Here is a 20,321-nt window from a genome sequence, read left to right on the forward strand (position 1 = left end):
ATCCTTTTCTGTACGCATTTGTGGCTTTATTATTGTTTCGTTGTTTAAGGTTTCAAGCCCATCACCTTAAGCACGAACACTCTATGACTAACCGACAACCGTAGACTTACACTTTTATTTTCAAACACAGTAATAAGACACATCATTTGGCAAGTTTTCTACATATTTTCCTATCTTGACCCAACAGAGAACTCCCATTTGGTATTGAGACCCAATTGTGAATATAATTCTAGGGGTGGTCAGCACTTCCAGAACAATTCCAGAGATGATGGGTCAGCACTTCAGAACACTGGCTGATTTTTTTAGAGGGTTTTTTTTTTTAAGAGGTTTGATACCTAGTGCTTACGTGGCACACAGCCACCAGTAACTCCAGTTCTCTCAGGGAACTGTTGTATCCTCAGATACAGCACCCTCTTCTGGCCCTGCAGGTACCAGGCTTGCCCACGGTGCACAGACATACATGCAGGCAAAACATCCATACCAATAAAAAAGTATAAAATAATGCTTCTTAATTATTTCATCTTTTTTATTTAGGAGGTTTTTTGTTTGCATCTATATTTTATTTGTCTATTTATTGTTGGGTTGTGGTTGATTTGAAACAGGGTCTCATGTAGCCCAGGCTGGCTTTGAACTTGCTATATATAGTCAAGGATGACGTTGAATTTCTGATAGTTCTGCTTCTACTTCCCAAGTGCTGGGATGACAGCTGTTTGACACCATACCAAAAATTTTAGATTATTGTTTCCTCTGATTAACTTTGTGAAGACAGTTTGTGCCAGAGGAAAGATCTGGAGGGTTGAGATTTCTTTGTACATTGTCTGGGCCTCTGGATAACTCAGTATTTTGAAATGATTTGTAAAGTACGGTACTGGTTAAAACCTTCAATTCATGTGACTATGATTCTGTATGTAAGCTCAAGTCACATCTGTACCAGGTTTTTCAGAAAAACAGAACAGAAGCAACTCCAATAAAATGCTAATATCTCGGTGTGGAAGCCAGCCGTATATACCACAGGCTTTGCAATTTTCTCTTTCCTTTCCAGATTTTCAAAATGCACAGAAAGTAAGCGGCGATAATAGGAAACTTTAGGCTGGAACAAAGGTAGACACACGAAACAGCAACTGACCAGAGGGGAGCATTGGAGATCATGCAGAGGATGCCTGCCCTAGGCTGGAGGCAGCTCACTCTGGGAGAGCACAGATTCCCCCCTGCGCAGAAGAATCTTAAAACTCAGCAGCTGGTTAAAAGAGTTTTGGCTTCAACTATGTAGCATTTCGCCTTAGCTTTTCTTATCTGCCTCACTTGTTAAGAATAGGTGCCAGAGTTTTATAGAATTTGTCTCTCTCTCGCTTTATTCAGTTTCCTAGAGCTCTTAGAAACTGCATTTGGCCACCTACACGCAGTCTCCACCACTACTGGTAATACGACCCATAAATGTGGGTAGAGTATTTGATTGTTTGCCGTACTTTTTTAAAGGTTGAAAAAAGAGTTTCTAACTCGAACTTGTAGTTGTCCATAAAACCGACAGCTGACAAACCAAAACCATTTTTAAGGCTCTCTTACTCAGCCCCGATTGAACAATACTTCTGATATCCCAGACTCCTAAATGCTGGGGTTATAGGGAGTCCACACCACGGTATTTTAAGCGGTGCTGGTCTCCATGCATGCTAGGCACTCAGTCTACCAACTGAGCTACACCCCCAGGCCTTCCCTTTAAATCTTAGGGTGTCTAGGAGGGGTTTTCAAACTGTTATTGGAAGAAAACAGTTTTCAGGACGGCAAGGGAGACACCCTGTGGCGTATGGAAGGATATGTGCTTGCCTCCTTATATTGCTCTAAATAATAAAGGGCTTAAAGTACCTTTAGTCACTTATTGAGGATGGGAGCAGGGATTCCAGAGAGGTTCGGCAGAAGCCAGAGTTCAAGGTCAAGGACTTTAACATTGGCACCCGAATTAAACCATTAACTGAAACAACAGGCTAAACTTTAGCCTGGGTCTACCGCGGGTAGGCGGGAAGTGCGCAAGCGCACAGCCTCCAGGGTGCCCCCCCCCCCGCGCAGGCGCGTGAGGGAGGCGGGGCGCGGGGTTAGAGATGCTACAGGGCGGGTGGGACTTCGGGCCGCTCAGCTGTCACCGCGGGACTGGCCATGGTGCTGCGTGGCGTCAGGGTTTTGGAGCTGGCGGGCCTGGCCCCCGGGCCGTTCTGCGGGATGATCCTGGCGGACTTCGGAGCTCAGGTGGTGTGCATCGACCGGCCGGGCTCCGCGGGGGACATGAGCCTCCTGGCCCGGGGCAAGCGCTCGCTCGTGCTGGACCTGAAGCAGCCGCGCGGAGCCGCCGTGTTGCGGCGCATGTGCGCAAGCGCGGACGTGCTGCTGGAGCCCTTCCGCTGCGGTGAGCCGCGCCGCGAGTTCGCCCTTCCCTCCTGGCTCCTTACTGAGCCTCTCTGGTTCCTTAGGCTTTTAATTTGCTTATTTTTTTTTTTTTTTTTGGACCCTAAAAGCTCTTCTACATCTGCCCTTATTCTTTGGGGCCTTGAACCGTTTGAGACTCTAACTCGTTGGAATATTGCCACTGACCCTTTGACATGTTGCTATGCTTGTACTCTAAAGCTATCCACAGTTCATGCTAACCTTTCCCTAAGTGATGATATTCCTAAACTCCGGCTCCAAGATCACTTCATTTACTTTGGGCCTTGCAAAGACACTGTTTGAATGCTCTACAGACACCATTTTCGAGCTGTAAAACTTGCATACTTGGTGACGTACGCCCCCATCTGGCTGTCCACTGGCATTTGCAACTGTCACAAACCCTGAGTCAAGTCTTTCTCCATCCATTTAATAATGGTCTTTCCTCCTGTATTATTATCCAGAGTATCCCATGCACCTGTGTTTCCGTCGATCCCTGATTTAGCCACTCTTGCTAAACACTCTTACTGACACTGCCTGGTGGAAGATGGACAATGAACTGAGTGGGGATGGGGCACCAGGTGTATTTATATGTAACAACTTTTAGGCTTCACAGGCTTATCTGAGGACAGTAACGGTAACATTTAGGATTATATCATAGCGTTTAAGTACCCCATTTGAAGATGAGGGTGGTCCAAATGACGCTTAATTATGAAAGCTTTAATCAAAATTACAGCAACTCTTGTTAGTGTTACTTGCATGAGCACACTTTTAGTTTGCCCGGTAGAAGGGATTATCTCTGTCTCATGCTCTCTTTAAAAACAAAAACCCCCAAACAATTGATGACTTTTCTCTAAAGGTGTCATGGAGAAGCTTCAGCTTGGGCCAGAAACCCTACTGAAGGACAATCCAAAGCTCATCTATGCCAGGCTGAGTGGATTCGGCCAGTCGGGAAGTTTCTCCAAGGCAGCTGGCCATGACATCAACTATTTGGCTTTGTCAGGTATGTGGGAACTGCTTTTTGAAAACTCTTGGGATTGGCTTCAACATCAGGAAGTGCAGTTCCGTTGATTGACAAGGGTTTAAAAACGATTCGTTATCTTTTCATTGTGTGTATGTATGTGGATATATGAGTGTGAGCGTACATGCCTCTGGACGCCAGAAGAGGGTCCTGGAGCATCTGGACCTAGGGTCACAGGTCTCTGTTGTGAGCCCTTCTGTGTGGGCACTGGGCACTGAACTGGGGTCTTCTGCTAGAGCAGCACACACTCTGAATGACGGAGCCATCTCTCTAGCCCCCAGCCCTGATTAGCAAGAACTTTAAAGTGTAAAGATAGAAATACTTGTTGGAACTGGCAAAGAGAACGCGGTTGTTGAAAACAGGTTGATTCGAGTTCCTAGAACTGTCATTTTGTCATTTTAAAGCTCTACCTGTGCTCCCCCCAATTTATTTGATGGGTGATAATCACTAGTTATACCTGTTTTCTATGATTGGGAAATCAGTTTTCAGAAAGGCCCCTACTAGGGGTGAGGACCAAGGTAATAAGATGGATGGTTGGTTATTCTACATTTTGGAAAAGAAGGTTCAGCTTGATTCTTACATTCCCTTACCAAGAATCCTTTTGAGCCACCATTTCAGACTTCTGTGAAAAGCCCACAGTTTTCAGGTCTCTCCATCACTCCACTGGAATCCGTGCCTGTGAGAACATGTGTTAGAATGGCCCGACTCTATTTTTCTTACATCTCCTTTTGATAAAACATGAAAGCATGTTGCACTGCTTTAAAGCCAGGAGACAAATTGACAGTAATTTTTTTCTTTTAAACTTAGTGAGAACTTTAATAAGATATTAAAAATGTCAGTTGGAGTGATTTTCTTGTTTTTACTCATTTATGTGTTTTGCTGGGGGAGTTCTCTGTATAGCCCAGGCTAAAAATCTAGATCTACTTGCCTCGGTCACCTGAGTGCGGGGGTTACAGGGCTGTGCCACCCCGCCTGACTCTAGGACAGTTTAGCAGAGGAAAAGTTAAGCCAAATGGGTTCATAGTTTGAAGAGCACCGTGTACCATTTTCACTTAGGTTGATGATTATAAAAATGGGTTATCCCTCGAAGATTGCTCGTGTGTTTATTTTTAAAAGGGGCATTCGATTTGTTGTCCGTGGTGCAGGTGTTCTGTCAAAGATTGGCCAAAGTGGGGAGAACCCATACCCACCGTTGAATCTCCTGGCTGACTTCGGTGGTGGTGGCCTCATGTGCGCACTGGGCATTGTGCTCGCTCTCTTGGAACGCACGCGTTCTGGCCAGGGTCAGGTCATTGATGCGAACATGGTGAGTATTAACTGGGTGGTGGGCTGGTGATGGTGGGGCTGCCCTGTGATGTATGATTGCCTCAGAAACTCTCCAAATAAGACAAGGAATAAATAAAGTTTAATATTCAAGGGACCAAAGAGGGTTTTTTTTTCCCCCTTTTTGAGACAGGATCTCTCTATGTAGCCCTGGCTGTCTTTGAACTCATGGGGTTCCACCTACCTCTGTCTCCTGCATGCAGGAATTAAAGGTGTGTGCCACCATGCCTAACAAGGTATCTTTTTTTTTTTTCAAATAGCTCCCCCTCCCCACTGGATGCTTTAGAATGCCATCTCGAAGCCGCCTATGGTGCCAGCACTTTAAACCTATTCGTTCATTTAATGGTTTTGTGTGAGTGTGTCAGAGTACATCTGGTCAGAGGGCAGCTTGGGAGACCCTGTGCCCTCCTTTGTTGTGCCCTCTGATGGCACGAAGCAGCAGAGCCCAGGCTGGCAGCCGACTTCTTTCCTCCTAGCTCTGCAGACCTCTTGGATGGTCACATTCCAACCGTGTCAAAGAATAACTTGTCAGCTTGTCATAGTTGCTAGGGGGTTAGTTTATCGCTGTGTGGTGTGTCAGCGGAGCCCCCCAGTTGACTCTCTAAGGATCTGTGATTGTCTTTTCCCGCCCCCTACAGGAAAATGAATTTAGTTTTGTGCATTTAAAGCTTGAAGGAGCTTTTCGCTGTCCAGGGGGCATACCCAAGTAGGGACTAGTGACAGATTTGCAGTCATGTCATTTGGGAATAAAGTGGGAGAGTCCGTGGTCCCTGGGGAGGGGACAAACTGCTGTTCTGTCTGCAGTGTGTAGGCAGAAGAGGAGAGGCAATGGTGGAGGAAGGGAAAGCCTAGAACAATAAGGGACTATCATCATGGAGACCAAAGTCAGACCATGCCCAGAGAACACTAATGGCCAGGGGGTCAAAGGAAAGCCTGTGAGCACCTCAGGTTTTAATGATTGAACAATGTCAATTGGATTGGGTCACTGGGTGACCTTTACAGAGTCCGTCTCTACTGCACCTCCTCACGTTGAAGCCTTGGTGGACTGCTTTCTTCTCCCCGTGGGTGTATCATATCCAGCCCTGCACTATGCCTGTTTCTGTGATTCTGTCATGGGCACAGCTCCCCTTGTCCTTTTGGTCCCTCTATTGTGTATTTTGGGAGGCACAATGTGGGGTTTACCGTTTAACCCTGGTTCCTGGCCTCGTCATTACACAGCCTCAACATGAGCTAGCAACAGCGGCCAACAGTTCATATTGTATCACTGAGTGCCCTGTGGCTACCTCTCTGGGAGCCGCACAGCCCAAGGGCGAAAGGCTCATTCCCATTGGCTATTGAACATTTGAAGGCTCCAGATACTCTTCTTTGAAGGGTGGCTAGAAAGATTCAGCGACAGAACCATAGCACAATTTAACCCAAGACAGGCTTTCAAAAGCTTTCCTCTACTGCCTGCCGCGGGCACAGTGCGTGCCATCCAAAAGGAATGGACCAAGAATAAACATGTGGCCTTAGGAGTTATAGGGGATCATAGTTTGCTGCATGTAATTGACTATTTATAGTTAACTGTAAGTAAAAGATGCTTTCGCTTTTTATCAGAATGTATCTAATTAGACTTCCCTAATTATTAGACAATGTTGCGGTCTGAGTAAGTACGAACTTCTTTTGGGATTCATATTTTCATTAGGCAATCATAATTGTTGGTTAATGACTCAAGGCAACAGGTCAAGTAAACCTCATTTGTCATGTCCTCAGCCCTGTAAGATTTGTAGACACTGACTAAGGTGAGCCAGATACCTTTTCCTGACAGGCCAGTAGCTACTTGTTGAGCAACAGAATACTTGGTCCCAGAGGACTTGAAGTGAAATGGGGCCTGTTTTTTTTGCACAGTGCTTTGCCCTAAAACCTGTGGGGTTAAGATAACTATGGTAAAGGTCGATTTTGTTGTATCTGCTCTCTGTTTGGAGTGCACCTGACCTTGGCGTTGTGTACCGCCTGTGGACTGCTGGCCCACATGATGACAGTGGTGGTAGCTGGGGCTGCCCTTTTCCTGTGCCCTAGGCTCTTGTCTAAGCAGCTTGTGTGGCATGTGAGAAAGCAAGTAGGAGACACGTGCTGGGGTAGCCACTTCTGGGCCTCACTGTGTGATGAGGATCGCTGGCGCTAGGTCTCTTCCTGCAGCCTCCTGTGATGCTAAGTGTGTCTCACTTACAAGGAAGCCCAGCGGAAAGACTTTGTTACAAGGTTGGTTCCGTCTGGAACCAGAAAACTTTTCGCCCTCTTTGGCCTGAATATGAAAGTCAGATGATCAGTATTCTGAACTTCCCACGAGAACTACTAGTGCCGCCGCTCGGGTAACCCAGTTTGCTTAGTATTTGCTCCACTAACCGTCTGTCAGGGGTGAGGCCTGAGGAGAAAGCCAGCCCTTTTTGTAGTGGGTTTGGAATGAGCAAGCCCAAATTAAGATCTGTGTAGAACAGTAGTTTTCCTTTAGAGTGTTTTAATAACGAGCTCAAATTTATGCAAAAGGAGGGGGAAAAGCTTTCGTAATGAGTGTGACTAGATCTCTGATTTCTTGGGATTAAAGCATTAAATGATAAACGTAAAGTTCAGTTAAAGCAGTGACATACTTATGTGCATATGTATATCTATGTGCGATTCATTAATGTCCTCATACAAATATGAGAATGCTGACCTAACCCCACAGAAGCATCACCTGTGGCTAGGCCGGTTACATGAGTATAAGTAGCCCTCATCATTTGGCTGTAGGAGGACTGTGTTTGGCAATGACAGATGCCACTGCCATGATTCGGTGCATCTGAGAGTTTAGGCTGGAAGGGAAAACTGGACTGTATCCAGAGACTGTTTTGCATTTGTTTCACGGCCAGCAGATGAGGAGTTCCATGCTCACTGTTGGAAAGGAACCCTCTGTGGGTAACCTCAGGGTAAGAGGTTTTTCCTGGGCCATGGGCGTCATGAGAACTCTAAAACTTTTAGACTATAAGGCCATATAGCACAGGTAACCCAGCTGCTCAGGAAGGTGAGGCAGGAGAACAGCAGCCGTGACTGGGCTGCAATCATGTCAACCTGAACAACTTAGTGAGACCTTGTCCAAAGTTAACAATGAAAAGAGAGCTGAGGGCATAGCTTAGGGTAGAGTAATTGCTGAGCTTGTGCAAGGCCTTAGGTCCACTCCATAACTGCCCTCAAGCCCCAATAGCACAAAGAAACCTCCAGAAATATCAGTGAAATCGTATGGTTAGATATAATTGCCATGCCTTGTAAAATAGGCAGATACATAAATATTCAAACCCCTAAATCATCCTTCCTTTATACTTACCTAAGCATCTGCAACCTAAAGTGCCTTGCTTCTTCAAAGGTGGAAGGAACAGCCTACTTAAGTTCTTTCCTGTGGAAGACTCAGCACACGATGCTGTGGGGACAGCCTCGAGGACAAAACCTGTTAGATGGTGGGTCCCCTTTCTACACAACCTACAAGACAGCAGACGGGGAGTTCATGGCTGTTGGTGCAATAGAGCCTCAGTTCTATCAGCTGCTGGTCAAAGGTAAGGAGCCTCCTGTTCCCCCTTTACTGTGAGTTCTTTAGTCTTGATTGTGAGACCTTTTGAATTCCATGATGTCTTTTTGTTGTTGTTTTTACATCCAACTTTCTAGTTAATGTAACCATAGCCATCAGTCTATTGTGGGGGCATTTTCCCTGTCAATATCTTAAATTGACAGATAATTTTACTACTCTATAAAATAACTCAGGACGTAAGAAACATTAACAATCCCTTTAATGGGAGAGCTGATTCCTCAGTTGCTCATGACACTGGATGGATGTGTATCCTACCTCATGTACCCAAACCTTCCTTATCCTTCCTGAAAGAGGTATGTTGGTTCTCTTGGCTTCTGTTCCTTGATGGATATCTCTTACAGTACTAAGGTGTAGTAAAGTCACCTAAGCACATAGAGATTTTGGTGAGTGAGATTCAGCTGAACAATGTCACTGTCCCTTGATATCTTGGAAATTTCCCTTTATTGTGAGTTCCTATCTTTGTGGCATGCTACCCACTATTTGGGGGAATTTGGGATTGCTTCCTCCCTTGTGAAGTAATTGGACTGGAATTATTCCGTTATGTGAACTGTTTCAGTTTAAAGGTCCAACTACAGCTTATTAAGTGGTTTTAGATATACTCTGAAGTAAAACTGGCCATGATGGCAGATGCCTGTAATCCCAGAACTCAGGAAGTAGAGACAGGCCAGACGTGGTACCATAGGTAAACGCATGCAGAGACTAGAGGCTTGGGTTCATTACATTCTTCATTTGCTCTCCGCTTTATTTTGTATGTCTTTTTTAATTACTTAAAAAATTATTTTACTATTTAAGAATTTTTATACAGCATATTTATATTTTGATCATATTCTTTTCCCTCTCTCAAGCCCTCTCGGTTTCTCCCCACCATCTCTCCCAACCATCTTTTCGTTCTTTTTTGTTTCAAAAACAAAACAAAACTAACAAAAACCAACGCACACACATGCTCACACACACAGACACACACACACACACAACACCAAGTTTGTTTTGTGTTGGACAACTACCCACCTGGACATGGGACTTGCCCTGTAGTATCCTTAATATAACCCGGTGCCACTTCCTTAGAGAAAACTGCTTTTCCCTCTCCCAGCAGGTATCAGTCACAGGTTTACCTTCTTGGTTCAGGGCGGTGGGACCTGTGTTGGCTTCCTCTTCTCAGTGCTGGAATTTTGTCCAGTTTGAATTTTGCAGGTCCTGTGCCTGCTGTCACAGTCTCTGTGAGTTCACATCTGCGTCACCCTGTCGTATCTGGAAGAAGCCATTTTCGCTGGAGTCACCAGTCCCCTCCGGCTTTCTGCCTCACCTTTAGCACTGCCCCCTGAGCTTTGAGGGGAGAAATTTGATAAGGACATCCATCCCATGCAGGGCTGAGAGACAGTGAGGTCACTGTCTACTGTCTGTTAATTACCATCTCGAATGAGGGCTGAGTGACGCACCCCCCCACAGCCCCATGTGTTGAGTTAGTCTCAGAAAAGAACTTAAACATGCTGTTCTTCCCATCCTTGAAGAACAGCACTTTATGGGTGCCAGTCCTTTAAAAGCGGGATTGATGTCCGTTTGGGGATTTTTCAGTTGTGTAAAAAGCCGATGCAGTACCATTATTTCCTTGTTAGTGGCTCTCTACATGCAGGACACTGCTACATATCATCTGTATGTACCTGTCCTGGTTGCCTTTATAGACATCCCAAAGCATTTTATGATCATATGATTAACTTACACTCAAGTATAGTCGACAAAACTACGGAGCAGAATGATTTGTGTAGACCATGTATGAAATTGAAACAGAATTTCGGACTGAGTAATGCTAGATGAAGGGTCAGTGGTCAGTACATAATGTCTTGTCCACAGAGCCCTGAAAAAGCAGCAAGGATACAGCATGGAGGCCTTTACATCACACAACAGCCATGTGTATATAATATATGTATTGTCCACAGAAAATACATTTAAATGGTTAAGTACATTTTAGTCTGTTGTTTCTCATCAACATCCACATTTCAAAGTGAAGATATTTTCCGTGAAAAAGCTTACAGCCTGAACTCTTAAACAATCACAGCTTCTCTTGAGCACTAGTAACTTCACGGAAAGCCGTCTTGGTACATTTCCCCTTATCCTCTGGTAAACATTGCTCAGAAATTAGTACAGAAAACTCCCAATTATTCAGTCTCACCCAGTGGTTTCTTATGAAGGCTGCGTTGGTGGATGGTTCTCACATTTCACCTTTGTGCATTTTGAATTAATGTCTACGGTCAAGGTGAGTTAGGATTTAACTCTTTTTTTTTTTTTTTGCATTAGGATCTCTAGTTTCTTCAGTAAAGACAGTTCTTTCTGCATAGAATAATATTTGTATCCTTCTTAAAGTCAGGTGACCGTACATGTAAGGGTTTATTTCTCCTCTTTTCATTTGACAGAACTGGGATTAGAGCACAGGTCTTCCCACATGGTAGGAGAGTACTCTACTCCTAACTTTCAGTTCTGTTGCATTGTCTGTCTTTATGTCCCTGTATCTTGATTTTTGTAGTAGGTTCGAAACTGAGAGGTGTGTGTTCTTCAGCATTGTCTTGGCTGTTGGGATTTCCATGTAAATTTTAGGATCAGTTTGTCAATTTCAGCAAACAAGGTATTTGCTTTTTTTAAAATGTGCTTGTGTGCATGATATGTGTGTGCACATGCATTTGGGTGGGGTAGTGTGGGCATTGGCACTTGTGAGGAGTTCAAAGGACAGCCTTGGGGGCCAGTGTTGGCCTTCGACCTTGCTTGAGACAGGGTCTCTCTCATTGTTCGCTGCTGCAAATGCCAGACTGGCTTGACACAGCTAGGGATCCTCTGGCCTCTCATCTCACTGTAGGAGCTCCGGGATTAGCCAGATATCACCACTCCGTGCCTTTATGTGGGTCCCAGGGATTTGAAATCAGGTCTCCCTGCTTCTATGGCAACACTTGACCACTGAGACATCTCTCCAACCCATAGCTGAGATTTTGACTGGGGTTCTGTTGAGGGTAAGCCCTGATCTGAGGATATTACTGTCTTTAGCCACATTAAGCTTCCCAGTCCATCTACCTGGGCTACTTGCCTTGTAATCTCAGGGATGCTCTGTAGTTTGAATTCCTTCTTTGATGAGTAGTTTCTTACACATGTGTGTTAGGGGTTTTCATCAAATTTTGAAACTTTTAAGATATTTATTCAATTGTTTTCTTCTGACCTTTCTCTCCTGTCTTTTTATGGCCCTGTTAATGCCTTTGTAAATATATTTGGTGGTGTCTTAGAAGTCTGTTCATTTCTCTTTATTAATAAGGCATTCTGTCCTCGGATTAGATATTTGAGTTCTCTGCAGGTTTGTTGTTTCTAATGAATTTCATTAACTTAATCTGTGTTACTTGTATGCCTAACCACTGAAGTCTGCCCAGTTAGCTTAGTGCTCAGCTAAACTAGGTAAAATCTCTCACTTTTTTTTTTTTTTTTTTTTTTTTTGAGACAGGGTTTCTCTATATCTCTTTTGGTGCCTGTTCTGGAACTAGCTCTTGTAGACCAGGTTGGCCTTGAACTCACAGAGATCTGCCTGCCTCTGCCTCCCGAGTGCTGGGATTAAAGGCCTGCACCACCACTGCCCAGCTGTAAAAGTGAGATTTATACCCATCCCCTATAAAGTGACTCTTTCTTCACTTGGGACAGTGTTGTAGACAAACTCACAAAGATGCATCGGATGTGTCTGCTGAACAACGAAGCTTAATGGGCCCTGAACACTTACATGAGACTATACAGTTGGGAACCTCCTCGAACCCATGGCTTTTTAAAAAATAATAAGCTGCTGAATATCCCATATAATTTATTGAACACTGACAATGAGAAATAATAGTTGTTTGGCGAATTTTCACACCAATGTGAGGTCTAAAAACCTTCACCTAGACTTTGGCTACCTTAAAAACCTTTGAGCTTTTAGTTTAAGGTGAAGAGAAAGGAACATTACTTACAAAGCTACAGCCCTGTGCTTACCACTTATCCTGAGCCTCCTTTCTTGTTAGCAGTGAGAGTCAGGTATAACATTTAAAACTGTATTTTTATATAAAGTGTCGTGTTATCTTAATTCAACTAGACAGATAATGCTTTCCTGAGGAAATTTCTTTAAAAAAAAATCTACTCAGGAAAGATGTCAATTTCTGGAAACTAGATCATTGAAAACAGACTGGCTTTCTGAAATTGTCAGTAAAAACTCTTGACAATGACGGGCTTGTTTTTAGCTGTCGCTGCTCCCATCCCTGCCTGCTGCAGCCGTTGGCTCCAGCTTCAAACTGGTTAGTTTCTTCCTTGCCAGTCCTTTGAGAAACTCTGATTTAGGTTGTCATGGTGGACTCTTTGCTGATTATTGCTGCGCCCAGAGCCTAATAACCTAAGACATTGCATTTCCCTTCAGGACTTGGCCTCCAGTCTGATGAACTCCCCAGCCAGATGAGCATGGCTGATTGGCCGGAAATGAAGAAGAAATTTGCAGGTGTGTTTGCAAAGAAGACCAGGGCCGAGTGGTGCCAGATCTTCGACGGGACAGACGCCTGTGTGACCCCGGTGCTGTCGGTTAAGGAGGCCGTCCACCACAGTCACAACAGGGAGCGCGCCTCATTTGTCACGGACGAGGAGCAGCGCACAAGCCCCCGCCCTGCACCCCTGCTGTCCAGAACCCCAGGCGTCCCTTCTGCCAAAAGGGACTCTTTGGTAGGAGAGCACACCGAAGAGGTTCTTAGAGAGTTTGGGTTCAGTCCAGATGAGATCAAGCAGCTGTGCTCAGATGGAGTCACTGGGAATACGAAGCCAAAAGCCCACCTCTGACTCGCATGGCTCCGGGGAATCTGAACGCTGTTACACTGGAGAATGACGCCCATGGTGTGCGTGGAAATGTGGATGAATAGCAATGAAGTGATCCGAGTGTTCCAATCAAGACACAGCTGAAGGCTGATTACAGAGTAATGATTGCATTCTGAAGCCGCGCTCCAGAGCCTCTGATTGAGGAATATTAACTTGTCATGGCTTTTCTGCCTTTCAATTTACTTGATAACATGATTCATTGGTATTAATGCTCTTATAGAAATATAACTGGTATATTTTAAATAGATTAATATAATTTTAATAAATAAAGCTTTTTTTTTTCCAGCTGGAAGTGAACAGTGTTTTTAAGTTGTAAAAGCGTTCTAGGAAGCCCTTTAAATGTCATTAAATAGAATTTTCTGGTGCATTGAAATATTGGGACACTATTGTTAAAAAAAAATGCATACCCCTTAAAAGCCTTATCATTCCCTCCTTGTCTTTGAACTCAGATGTTAGCAAATGGTCTTAAGTTTTCTTCATAATACCCTGCTTCAGATCAGTGTGCTGGCTGCTGGGCTGTGTGGGGGTAGCCTGGTGGCCTTCTCCATCACCTGGCAATTAACTGCCCTGTATCCAATGAAAGTCTGCTAAGCTCCTCCCACCAGTGTCTGCCTCTGAACTGATCATGTCTCTGTCTGCCCCAGAAGTCCTTCTGCTTATCCTCTCGAAAATCACAATAAGCAGCTTTAATTAAGCAGGCAAGTCAGAAGGTATTCCACAGACAACATGGAGACCAATCAGTGCAAAGAAGACATCCTAACGCTGACCTGCCCCTCAGTGAGAGCCATGTCTAAGATAAACTTCAGGAGCAAAATGGGCACCTCATCTTGGGCATCTCTATTACAACTTCAAAAGATGCTCATGGCTTTGTCAGCCTTGGTCTTGGGTCAGAGCATCGTGGTTTTCCTTGCTCAGTGCTAGAGTTCACATTTCTATAGCGGATTAACACCCCCTCCATCACGTAATGGCGTCCCAACTCCTTTAAAATGCTCTTTTTCTTAAAAAAAATGTATTTATCCTTTGAAATTTTCGTTTGCATAAACAGTGTATCTTGAGCATATCTACCCCTCATTCCCCCCTCCAACCCCCACCTCCACAGAACTCCCTCCCAACAGGTGACTGCTGTTTGTCTTTTTGTCACCACTTCTGATACCACTACTTAGCTCTTATTTCTGTCCTATCACCGTATTGGTAATTGATGCAAGACTAGCCTTTTAGGCATGCAAAATTTTGCAATAGTGCATTTTTTCTCCTATGGGGTAAAATATAATCTTAATAGCAGGAATAACAGTAATCAACAACAAAAGCTGCCTAGATCACCAATCCCATCCTCAGCTCCTGCTCTGCAGCCATTTGGACCAACTCAAATGTCAGCATTGTTGTGGTATCTCTTGTTTTCATTCCTTCCATATACTGCATCATTTTCTGGGACAAACAATACACCTTTTGCTCCTGCCGCTTGGTCAGCAAAGTCATATTGACTCAAATGCAGCCTTCTTTGTCAAACTTCCTCCCTTCTCAACCCTAGGATGGTTTTGCACAGTGAATATGAGCTATAATTGTTGAAATAGGAGCGGCGGCAGGGCTGCGTCCCCGGCACCCGGCCGCCCGCATGGCTAGCTTATGCCCGAAATAATTACACGGAAACTGTATTCTTTCAAACACTGCCTGGCCCGGCTAGTTCCAGCTTCTTATTGGCTAGCTCTTACATATTGTTCTAACCCATTTCTAATATTCTGTGTAGCCCACGAGCTGGCTTACCAGGGAGGATCTTAACCTGCGTCTGTCTGGAGCGGGAGAATCATGGCGACTCCTCCACTAAGCTTCTTTCTCCCAGAATTCTCTTCTGTTTTCTCCACCCACCTAAGGGTGGGCCTATCAAGGGGCCTAGGCAGTTTCTTTATTAATAAGAAATCACTCCCACATCATTTCCCCTTTTTCTGTTTAAACAAAAAAGAAAGGCTTTAACTTTAACATAGTAAAATTACATATAACAAAACAGTTATCAAGTAAGAATTACAGTTACAATATTTATATCTATTTTATCTCTTATCATAACTAAGGAAAACTATAACTAACCATTCTTCAACTCCATCAAAGACTCCAGAAGGATATAATATTACCTATCAAACAAGAAATAAGAAAACTCTAGAAATGACAGAGACATCTCGCTGCCTGGACAGTCACCCAAAGTTCCTCTGTACCGTTGGGGCATCCATCTTCGGCCTACAGGCCCATAGTATCCAGCAGACATTCTCATCAAGCAAGAAATTCCAAAGACAGTTCAGTCACTTTTTGCTGTGTCCTGCAGAATGTCTCACAGACTCTTTCATGAAGCAGGAACCCCAAAAGGTCATCTCACCTTTAGGCAAGTTCAGCAGTCCTCTCTCTGCGGGTTCTCTGTGTCCAGTTTATGCAACAGTCCAGGCAAGAGCAGTTTCTTGCCCAAATGGCTATCAAACTCCATAAGGATTCTCTTCGATGCCCATCTTCCTCTTGAAATAGATTGGTGCTGCCAGGAGCAAATGTGTCTCATTGTCATGAAAAACCCTAAGTTATTAAAATATCTTAAATGCCATATTCTGCAGCCTTTGAAAGATATGAAGAATGCCTATCTAACTAAAATATCTCTCTATATATCTAGAAAATCTAACTAACATGACTACAAGCTTAAGTATTAGCGATGATTATCCATTAACAACCTATATTTCCTAATTATACATTACATTTTTAAATGAACTACACAATCACAATACCTTAATCAAGATCAAAAATACATATACATATAACAAAATTGACCATAAAATCCATACCAATGCAAATTATTCATATCTATATCATATCCCCCTTTAAATGTAAAAGAACATTTATAAACAATATTTGGGAACATGGGCGTAGTTTTTTCTCTACAAACTGCTTCCTGCTGAATAGGGGCGTCGTTAATTAGGTTGTTCATGATATAACCTGTATGCTAGTTTCATCTCAGTTGGCAATTGAGCGAAGCAATTTTTTGAGGGTATTCACAGCAACCTTTCAGGAGGGCGTGGTCTATCATACCAAATCGGAATAGATGCAATCCACAGGGTCTCATCCTCTGCAAAAACAAAAGAAGACCCTCTCCAAAGCATCATATCCTTAGACCCAAATTCTGAAATCATAATACCCTTATATCCATTTTGGTTTAGATTGGCAGCCCATGTAATGAAATGTCTCTCTGTACTTAGCTCCTTCACAGTCAAAAATTTTAAAGAAAACACAATGTACATAATCCAGACTCTCTGTGAATTTTCCATTTTTACGTGGCTTATATTTCTTTATTTCTTTTAATCTATAACTCTCTGTACTTCTGTACTCTGTCTCTTTAAAGACTTTACCCTTTTTCTTTTTAAGACATTAACTTTATTCTTTATATTCTTTTTCTTCTCTTTCCCAAGCCTACGTACATTTATCCAACAGTGTCTGAATCTGTTTTATTGTGAATCTGTAATTTCTTTACTATACAGGAGCATTTCTTAAAATGTTAAGCATTTCTTAAAAACTTAAGTTGCACCATTTACAGGTAATACGGTACTGCCTGTGTCCTGCCCAGTCTAAACCTTAACTGCACGGTTTTAAGGTAATTACGGTAGTTCCTGCCTGAGATCAGCACAGTTCAGCATGGAGCAGCCGCTCCTGCCTCAGAGTCATTTGGTGCCCCTGAACCATTCACAGTTTCAGGCACACAGCAAGTCCACATTGGAGCCGCACTCAGCAGTTTAACTCTGAGACTGAGTGTGCAGCACAGAAACTCTTTTCATCCAAGTTACAGCCAAATCTGACATGCAGAGCACTGCGCAGTCTGAAAATGCGTCTCTGTATAGCGGCAGGAATCCGCCATGCTCTTCCGCCTGCCTAAGCCTGATTCTGCCTTCTGCCCAGGTGCAGGCGGGGAGCGCTGAGCCATCTGCACGGTCTCAGAGCACTCTCCTCCGATCCCAAGCGGGAACACAAACATCCAGTCCCATAAAAGCCTTGAAATGCTTTAAAGCCAGAGTTCACGCTGGCAGCACAGCCCCAGGAAGCCGCGCTTTAAAATGACGCAGCTTTTTTTCTGCTGCTGTTGCTGAATCAGGAAATCTCTCTACAGCACGCCACCAACAAAGAGCAAAACTCTGCATTAAACTCTGTTTTTTCTCTGTTTAAAATTAAGCTCTCTCAGGTTTTTAAGTGGATTTAGCCCATCACGTCTGGGCGCCATCTGTTGAAATAGGAGCAGCAGGGCTGCGTCCCCGGCACCCGGCCGCCCGCATGGCTAGCTTATACCCAGAAATAATTACACGGAAACTGTATTCTTTCAAACACTGCCTGGCCCGGCTAGGTCCAGTTTCTTATTGGCTAGCTCTTACATATTGTTCTAACCCATTTCTAATATTCTGTGTAGCCCATGAGCTGGCTTACCAGAGAGGATCTTAACCTGCGTCTGTCTGGAGTGGGAGCATCATGGCGACTCACTCACTCAGCTTCTTTTTCCCAGCATTCTCCTCTGTCTACTCCGCCTACCTAATTTTCTGTCCTATGAGGGCCGAGGCAGTTTCTTTATTATTAACCAATGAAATCAACAGATAAGATACAAGACCCACCTCCATCATATAATGTCAGAAAGGTCATGTGCTCAAATTTTACTCTCCCATGTGATGTCTGATTCAATACTCTGGAAGTACTTGACATATTGTAAAAGCTCAGAAGTTGTTCATTCTTCCTGTTAGGGCCCTTGCTCTGTTTCCAATGTACTCTATGTGTCCAAGCATAGAAATTACTTTTTATTATGGCTTACAAGTTGTTCACTAAGCCACGATCGCCTGGGGTAATAACTAGTATTTATATCTAGTTCAAAGACACCATTTATGGAATCTGCCAACACAGAATCTGAGCCCTGCTCCCAGAAAGTCGATACAATGGGCCAAGGGTGTTACCTACACAATTGCATTTCTATAAAGCATCCAAGCAATTCTATATAATGTACAACTCAAAGGCTTCACCTCACTTAATTTCTGTTGCTTTTGCTTACTATTGTGACCACAATACTTGAGACAGGTCATACCGGAGAGGGTTTACTTTTGCTAAGTTTCAGACCATCAAGGCAAGGCGAGGATTATGGCATGCAAGGGCAGATGGAGCAACAATAGGAGGGGCCAAGGCATGAAGTAACCCTCGCCCCCCAAGGAGGCCTTTCTACACTAGCAACCAAACATCTCCAATCAGGCTTCATTCCCACAGCTCCACTGCCTCCTAAGAGTCCATCAGGGGGTTAAACCATTCAGGTGAAAGTCCTCAAGATCTAATCCCGTATGCAAACGCCCTCACCAGCACACCCAGAAATACGCTTCACTAGTCTCCTGGGGACTCTAAACTCAGTCGTGTTGGCAATCGTGATTAACAATTGCTGGGCTGGAGAGATGGCTCAGAGGAACCGGTACCCACATGGCAGCCCTCAACAGTCTGTATTTCCAGTTCAAGGAACTGCACCACCCTCTTTTGGCTTCCATCATTACCAGGCATGCATGTGGTGCACAGACATACATGCAGGAAAAACACCCACATACATAAAAAGACAGACTGACCATTGCAAGTGGCATTGTTCTAGGAGATATAAACCAAGCAAGTCTTTTTAAAAACCATCGTTATTGTTAGAATATGTTCTCAGAAAGAAAAAAAAATCTGTTCGGTGGGGTGCTTAGAAAAAAGATAAATGCAAATTGGTTGAGATCTATGGCTAATCAGATGAGCTGACTTTGACGCTGATTTCTGAGTGTAGGTGATTACACAAAGTGAAAGAGACGTTGTTTTTGGTAGGTTGTGAATTTAAAGAATAAATGTATATAAGTAATGTTAGTAGCCTGTTAGTGATGTGCTTCCCTTTTTCTGGAGATCAGGGACTTCGAAGATACTTTTCCTACCAAGGATTTTTATTAGGGTCCAGTAAGGAAAATGTGACCTACTTGAAGTCAGTCTTTAAAACAGTAAATTTAATTAGAGGATTACATTGGCGATAAAGAACAGAGATAGTGAGGCCACCCCAATATGAGCAGAATCAAGGAGCCAGGGTCACATCTAGGGCTGTGGGTACAATGGCTTTGGGGAGTTAAGGAAATCCAGCAGTCCAGTGTGGCTGTTAGAAGGTAGGTTCACAGTGGGTGTACTGTCAATGCCAAAAATACCCTGGGATGAAGAAAACTGGATTATACATGTTTTCCCTTCCTCCCTAGCTTTTCACCAAAGCTTGCTGTTGGGCAAATATACCCAGAAGCCAAAGAACAAAGGAACCTGGGATATGTAGTCCCAAGATCTAAGCAAAGTAGGCAGTGAAGGGCACAAAACGGACTTATTATACTCTGTTCGTTCAAATTCATTGTATTTATTAGCAAATATTTTGGGAGACCTAAGAGGTGCCAGGCTACATGCTGGGGATACCATAAATCAACCTGATCTCTGTCCTGAAGATCAAGGCTAATCAAAGGATATATTAAGGAAATAACAAAGTATATAACAAACTGTCTGCATTATCTCACTTGAAAATGTACTGAGGGCAGTTAGAGAACCGTTCAGGGACTTAGGTGACAATGAGTTGGGTGAAGGGTGACACCCCCACCCACCATTTTAAGTCTAGTTAATTTATCTTTTAAGCTGTGTGTAGAAAATGTGAATTCAGGGAAAGAGAATATCCAGCTCGATAGAAAGAAGTTTATAGAAATTATTAGATTTATTTAAATTTTATTAGTTTCTGTTTAGGAGTCTTTATGATTTGAAAACTATGGAAGCAATGTGTACAATTGTGTGTGTGTGTGTGTGTGTGTGTGTGTGTGTGTGTGGAGAGAGAGAGAGAGAGAGAGAGAGAGAGAGAGAGACTTTAGACAAACACCAGCATTCTAAGGAGCCAGAGGGCTCGCAACAGCTAATCTTTGTCACGCTTCCAAGTGCCAGCACCCCCTTTGCTTCTCATCTAACTTGTGATCTTGGAGGAATGAAAGAATTCCAGCCCCTCCTCCAGCCTGCCCATCTCTGCTCAGACAGGCTCCATGTCAGAGCCGGTTTGGAGTCCAAACCTGAGGAGCACGCAGGAAAGTTATTACCTCTGCGGTC

The 20,321-nt window shown here is 43.8% G+C and overlaps 1 protein-coding gene and 1 long non-coding RNA gene across 2 annotated transcripts in view; one reads left to right on the forward strand and one right to left on the reverse strand.

The window, feature by feature from the left end:
* LOC126499729 (uncharacterized) overlaps window positions 1-2,088 on the reverse strand; it is a 31,491-nt gene extending 29,403 nt beyond the window's left edge. Inside the window, exon 1 of the long non-coding RNA XR_007591173.1 lies at window positions 1,861-2,088. This is a non-coding gene — a long non-coding RNA (uncharacterized lncRNA). The remainder of the gene's footprint in view (window positions 1-1,860) is intronic.
* On the forward strand, window positions 2,087-13,483 carry Amacr (alpha-methylacyl-CoA racemase). The gene is made up of 5 exons (XM_050139043.1): window positions 2,087-2,395; window positions 3,269-3,412; window positions 4,576-4,736; window positions 8,130-8,316; window positions 12,757-13,483. The coding sequence occupies exons 1-5, from the start codon at window positions 2,149-2,151 to the stop codon at window positions 13,164-13,166; spliced, it is 1,149 nt and encodes a 382-aa protein (XP_049995000.1). The 5' UTR covers window positions 2,087-2,148; the 3' UTR covers window positions 13,167-13,483.
* The last annotated feature ends 6,838 nt before the right edge of the window (window positions 13,484-20,321 follow it).

This window comes from Alexandromys fortis, unplaced genomic scaffold (assembly GCF_014885135.2).
Source record: "Alexandromys fortis isolate MF-2015 unplaced genomic scaffold, M_Fortis_MF-2015_v1.1 scaffold_37, whole genome shotgun sequence".
NCBI lineage: Eukaryota > Metazoa > Chordata > Mammalia > Rodentia > Cricetidae > Alexandromys > Alexandromys fortis.